Source organism: Leptonychotes weddellii, chromosome 5 (genome assembly GCF_054177405.1).
Source record: "Leptonychotes weddellii isolate Sample4059 chromosome 5, ASM5417740v2, whole genome shotgun sequence".
Taxonomy (NCBI): Eukaryota; Metazoa; Chordata; class Mammalia; order Carnivora; family Phocidae; genus Leptonychotes; species Leptonychotes weddellii.
The window spans coordinates 14,101,147-14,107,592 of record NC_138373.1 but is presented as its reverse complement, the minus strand read 5'-3'; the positions used below and the strand labels follow the sequence as shown (position 1 = coordinate 14,107,592).

The following is a 6,446-nucleotide window of genomic DNA, read 5'->3' as shown; positions in this document are numbered from 1 at the left end:
TATAGATTTTAAATGGTGTGTATCCTGTGTATCTTTTCTGTGCACATTTTGTGTGTCCACATGAGGCATTTTCAATGTCGGGAGGCACATGGAAGGCGGCACACGTGAACTCATCTCACACAGTTTGCCAGAGCACATCGTCTTCACTGCCTTATAAGTAGTTTGAGATGCAGCATTTTTAATTTAATTTTTCCATAGGTAATACTTTCACGAGTTCAAGAGTAAAAAAATATAAAATGCTATCCAGCAAAAAGCCTGCCCTGACCTTTGCCCCCCTCTGCCCACTTCCTGCTGCCGTTCGTCCCCGGCTGGTAGCTGTGTGTTGCAGGACTTTCCTTAGGCAAGTACAAGAAAGTCCAAGCCTGTCATCTTCATCTTCCTCCTTTTTAAAATACAAAAGGCAGATGCTGTACATACTGTCCTACATACTCTTTTTTCTTTTTTGCTCGACTAACTCATCATGGTGATATTTCCATAGCAGTCCATTGTCTTCATTCTTCTTCACAGCTGCAGAATGTTCCACTGCTTGATCGAACCCTCGTTTATTTAGTCACAGCACCTTGTAAATCCCACTGGGAATTGTACCCCCAGCCACCAGCCCCATTACATCAGGACAGGTTGGGTGCAAGAGTATTTAATAGCCGGGATTTATGGAGCATTCGAAGGGCTTTATACCTATTAGCTCACTCACTCACTCATTCATTCATTCATTTATTAAGTAAGCTCTAGGCCCGACGTGGGGCTTGAACTCACGACCCTGAGATCCAGAGTCACGTGCTGTGCTGGCTGAGCCAGCCGGGTGCCCCACCTGGTAGCTCTTTTAATTCACACATCAGTATTAGGAGGGAGAAATGATTATAATCTCAAGGAAAAGAGTGGCATGGAGAAAGTAAATAACTTGTCCATATCATTTTTTTTTTAAAAGATTTTTTATTTATTTATTTGAGAGAGAGAATGAGATAGAGAGCATGAGAGGGGGGAGGGTCAGAGGGAGAAGCAGACTCCCTGCCGAGCAGGGAGCCCGATGCGGGACTCGATCCCGGGACTCCAGGATCATGACCTGAGCCGAAGGCAGTCGCTTAACCAACTGAGCCACCCAGGCGCCCTGTCCGTATCATTTTGAAACCAACTCTCTTAGTCAAACTCACGTGACAGCATTAATTTTTGAAGGCGTAGATATTTAGGACAGGGCCAGCCAGAAGACCTTTCAGGATGTTCCCTACGAGTGAGCGCGGCTGGTCCAGTCAGTCTTCATGCGCACGAGCAGGTGGCCGGTCGGATTTGCCCGTCCCCGGCACAAGGAATCCAGCGGCATGGCAGCCTTGAGGAGCCTTAGGAAGGGTCATACGCTAGAATGACCGGTCCTGGGAGCAAGTCCGGCCTTTGTGGCCCGACTGTAGCCCACAGGCAGCTTCTTGTCAACTGGCAGTGGGGATTTCAGCTCCTTAATTAACCTCTTCGAACCTCCCGCCACCGATTATTTTTTCCTGTTGCTGTTCTCCTTGTCCATTAGTTGTTGGAAGGGAGGGTAGTTTAACAGGCTCTGCTGTCTCCTCTGTCCTTGAGAATAAGAGCACGTGTTCTCCCGACTGTCGGCTGCAGGAAATTACATAACCGTACATGTGACGATGTCAGCATCCCAGAGCCCCGGTGTAGCGCACAGAACGGCCTCTCTTCTTGATCTGCTGTGACCCACATGTGGCCCAACTGGCCAAACGTGGTTTCCGTTACCTTCCCGGGTGAGCCCTTCCTGAAATGGTTATTGCAAGTTTTTTCCTTCTTCAGCAGCATATTGGTACAATCATCTTTGTATGATTTTTGGAAAGTTTGACCTAAGCATTGTGGATTTTTGAAAAATCTGACGAAACAAAAGGCAGGATTTTACTGCCCACAGATGGGGAGCCTGCGGTGAAGAGGCCAGGGGAAGTGCGGCCTGCTTGGGAGAGAAGGCTCTGGGCCTCACGTTCCTTTCTCCATTGGGAGCGATGAGGCTGTCGATTTTCCAGATGAGCTTCACGCAGGATGTGGTTGTAAGACTGCGTATTTTCTCTGCGTGACTTAACTAAGTAAGGCTCGTTTATGGTGTAAGTACTATTTCACCTAGAATACTGACAAATCAGAAGCACTGCAGCTGGTATTCTGTGTGCAAAGCCAACCTGCATAATCTTAACAAAACAGGCCGGTCGTTTTTGGTCCCAGATTTCATCCCGTGTGTCAGCACAGCCAGCGGTCCAGCACCGCGCCGAATCACAGAATGCTAGCGTTTCCCTCAGAGACTCTGTCTCCGTTGTCGAGGCCTCACTGAGCCGGTGTCTCTTTCTCTTGCAGGCATGACAGCAAGCGCAGTTGCAGCTTTAATCCTCATGACATCCTCCATCGTGTCTGTGGTCGGGTCTCTGTACCTGGCCTACATTCTGTACTTTGTGCTGAAGGAGTTTTGCATCATCTGCGTCATCACATATGTGCTGAACTTCATTCTTCTTATCATCAACTACAAACGACTAGTTTACTTGAATGAGGCCTGGAAACGGCAGCTGCAGCCTAAGCAGGACTGACAGCCGGACGAACTCTGAACTGACAGTCGGAAAGTCCCCTTTTCCATTAAGTTTATTTTGCAGCAGTTTTTTGTTTGTTTGTTTGTTTTTTAATTCTTTACAACAGACACTTTCCCTAAGAATCGTAAACTGATTTTTTAAAATCCTGTAAATTAGAAGGGGCCCTAGCTATTTTCTGTGTCAATCTTCATTTTAAATATGGCTACAAAAAAAAAAAAAGAAAGAAAGAAAAAAGGATATGCCGAGCCAATCAAAGACAAGCTTTAACTTTACTTTGAAGATGTTTCTGAAATAATAAAATGTAGCCCTAGCCCCCTGCCCTTGATTGTAAAGTGAGCAACCATTGCTAGTAATTCTCTAATGTGTATAAATTCAATTTCAGGTATAACAAATGTGATCATGACATGAAAATATTTTAGAATAGATACTGTATTAAATATTGCCATGTTTACAATATGTAATATGTTTTTAGCCGATGGATTTAAACATATAGATTCAACTAGAATCCATTTATGTGATATTTGTAAATAAAGGTAGACCTATTGGATCCATCCCTGCAGAACTTACTGTACAGTTTAGTTGAAGTGTAGCAATGAAGAATTGTCAGCCCAATGTTGACTGAAGAAATAGTGAAAGTAGTAAGTACAGAGCATCTTGTGAAAAGAACTGACAGCTGTGGGTTCAATACTGACAGCAAAAATAATAGGGTAGTTGGTTCCCTTTCATCTCCTTCCTCGGAAAGGAAGAAACTAAATTTGGACATTCAAGTCAAGCTTGCGTCTAGTCATAAAACTGGATCGATTATAACCTTACAAAATGTGTCATGTGACCAGACCTTCACGTCCAATGCCTTCAGGACACCAAAGATGGGGAAATGGCTTAGATTTCTTTGGAGAAAAGCTGGAAACATTAATATGGCATTTTTAGGTAAAGTCTCTTACAGTAGCTGAATTTTCATGCAGATATTTTTCCTTAACATGGGTGCCAGTCGACCAAACAGTATGAGGACCTTGAAATAACCAGTATAAGCCCAGTTGCTCCAGAGTAGGATTGCTCTTGGGTAGCTCCGTAGTATCTCCTGTTTCATTCTGCACTAATTGGATGTCTAGTTTAATTGCTGTAGAGTCAGTATGAGATTTGTAAATTTTAGGGCTGACACGCTGCTCAGCTTGCTCCATCAGGAGTGGTGCAGGTAGAAATATCTGAAGGTGAAGTACTCTAACGGTGTCGCTGCTCTTTCTAGAAAACTACGCAAATGCCCAGGTTTTAAAGGTGATGTGAATAAACCCAAATGAAATTGCGACAGTATGTTTCCATGGTTAATACCTTCTATCAGAATGTTAAAAGTGCCTTCTGTCTTAAACCTCAAACCAAATATTTTGTGTGTTGAACTTGGGCAGAAGTGTCCTTCCTTCCTCTTACCATGAAGTAGAAAACCTGCATTATTCTCTGGAAGGGTTCTGTATGATCATTTTATTGCTTACGCTGAGAAGTAGTAGCAATGTTTTTGCTTCCAGTTAGAGTCATCGTTGTGTTCAAGAGAGACCGGGAACTTTTGAGTGCTTCCCAAGCCTTCTTTCTGAAGGGAGGGGACAGGCTCTGCTCTGTAAGCCGTGATGTGTAGAGTCAGCAGCTTTCAGCAGCGTCCAACTAACTGTCCTAACTGATGCAATGTATTTTTTTGGCCCAAGGCAGGTGTAACACCTGAACTGTAATGAACTTTCAACCAGTTTTACCCAGTTTCGTAAAAGTCGAATTCGGATTTCCAGGCTTATGTTTTCCCATGAATGTGAATAGTCCAATGCCTGTTTTATTATGTATGTACTGTTCTTGTTTCTGTAGTGAATGAACTACAGAAAGCATTGGATTGGATGTCTGGTGTTGGTGGAGAAACAAGTCCCAACGTGGAAGAACTTGTCCAGTGAGGTCATCTCGTAGCAGCGCTTCCAGTCCTGCCAAGCAGCTTCCGGTTCTTTCTTCTAAGCTAGAGTGGAAATGGTTAACAGTGAAGACTTCTGGGGTATATATAACACCGGCTGTGCTAAATAAGTTCCTCATGTCCCAATTTAAAAGGGTTTTTCATCATATTTTGTATCAATCAGCAGAGTATAGTTAAAGCTTGTCTTGATGTTGCATCCTTGGAAATGTCTTCAACTCTTACAGGATAAAACGTGAAAAACGATCAGCCAGACCCTTCCAGGTTTTCCTTTGCTTTCCTAATAAGCCTTGGGGAGAACACCACTGTTTCAGTCGTACGAAATTTTTTGCCACGTTCCCGTGACCCCGGTAGAATTCGTACCTTTTTTCTCACTGAGCGATGAAGGCGTGCTGCCTGAAATAACAGCATCGTGCTGCTGGTATCTCAGTAGGCAACAGGACCCCGGGGGAAGAATTTAGTCTCCCCTCTCCATCCTGTCTTCCGCCCCAAGAAGGAGAAGACACCGTGCTGTAGAATTTGAGGACTGTTACGACTACGTTAGACTCAGTATTTAAAACACTGCAACATCACTAGCCACCAACATGGAAGAACAAAGTGGGGGAGGGGGAGACGGGATGTCTGTTTCGTGCAGTAATTCCATGCTTCTTGGTTTGGGGAACGAGTCCCTTATTTACTTGGCAGTCGTATCATTTGAAGAAATAAGCTGTGGTTAGATGACAAATTCTAGGTGGCTTGGTGGATTTCACTCGGTTTTTCATTGCAGCTAGGTGCTTTCCACGAAGGTAAACTGGTGAATAACTCAGGTTTAACTAGCTGTGTGCCAGGAATTACTTCTACTTGATGTATGTCACCTCTCTTTAAATCCGTTACTTTTAAAGATGTTGAAAGCATTGACTATTTTCATACGGAGACAGAGATCTGTCGTTTGGTACAAGAGATCTTTGGACCCTACTCGGTAGGATATAGGACCAAGACTCCAGTGAAATTAAAACTATTTGTTGGCTTTAGTTTGCTTGTATTTCATTTATAAGATTATCAGCAAAAGTGCGAAGTCATCTTCAGCGACTACTTCGTAACTGAGATTGGAACCACCGCTTGACATGAGTGAAAGCGGGCAAATCTTGTCTTGAAAGTTCGTGTCAGACAAATGCCAACAAGAAATCCACTTATCATTTTTGGTAACCTATTTGGGAAGGAATACCTAACATGCAACCTTTGTCCTCGTGTGTTTTCCCCCAACACGCAAGCATTGGTGGAACATTTCTATTCAGACCTTTTAGGCAGCACTTATGATTCCTAATCTGTGAGAACTCTCCCCTTCGATAAAACGGGAGGGGCAGGGGTGGGAATCCAGGCTACTTAGTTTTTTTGTTGTTGTTTTTTTTTTAACAAATGAGCCCAGAAAAGGTGAAATGTTTTGTTATAAAACTGTATTAAGCATGGCCTAAGTATTAGGTGTATGATCTGTATAGTATGTTCCATCAGAAATATTTATTACTAGTGCTTTAAGCTCCAGAGCAAACATTCATTTAAAGTGGAGTTCACTGGGCAGACTTCCCCCTTTACTATAGATAGAAATATTCTTTATCCGAGACTTAGGACCGTTTTGCTAACTGGTAAAAACAAATGTAAATATGTAAGAATGTTTATTTGTTGCACATAACTTTTTTGGTATAAAATAAATGTAGCCGTAATTACCGTGGAAGCTGTGCTGCTATTCTTCTTACGCTGAAGTGTCACAGTCCAAACGAGGTGCTGGGGTCAGTCCAGTCTTCCCATCAGCTACTCTGGAGGCTGACGCTGTAACTTCCTTCCTACAGGTATACTGAGCTGCCTCTTTTTCCCTTCCATATTTGTAATTTATAGAAGACACATGCAGAATTCTTAGGAGACTGTAGTTCCTGGAATTTGCGTGCGCTTGCGATGTATGTGGTTGTCAGGAACGAATGAAA

At 43.3% G+C, this 6,446-nt stretch overlaps 1 protein-coding gene across 1 annotated transcript in view; it reads left to right on the top strand.

Annotated features, from left to right (window-relative positions):
- The window catches only part of VKORC1L1 (vitamin K epoxide reductase complex subunit 1L1), a 52,333-nt gene extending 46,134 nt beyond the window's left edge, over positions 1-6,199 (top strand). Inside the window, 3 exon segments of the mRNA XM_081819641.1 lie at positions 2,329-2,557; positions 2,559-2,642; positions 2,645-6,199. Coding sequence (XP_081675767.1) covers positions 2,329-2,557; positions 2,559-2,642; positions 2,645-2,674 — 343 coding nt within the window. The 3' untranslated portion in view covers positions 2,675-6,199.
- Positions 6,200-6,446: the final 247 nt, after the last annotated feature.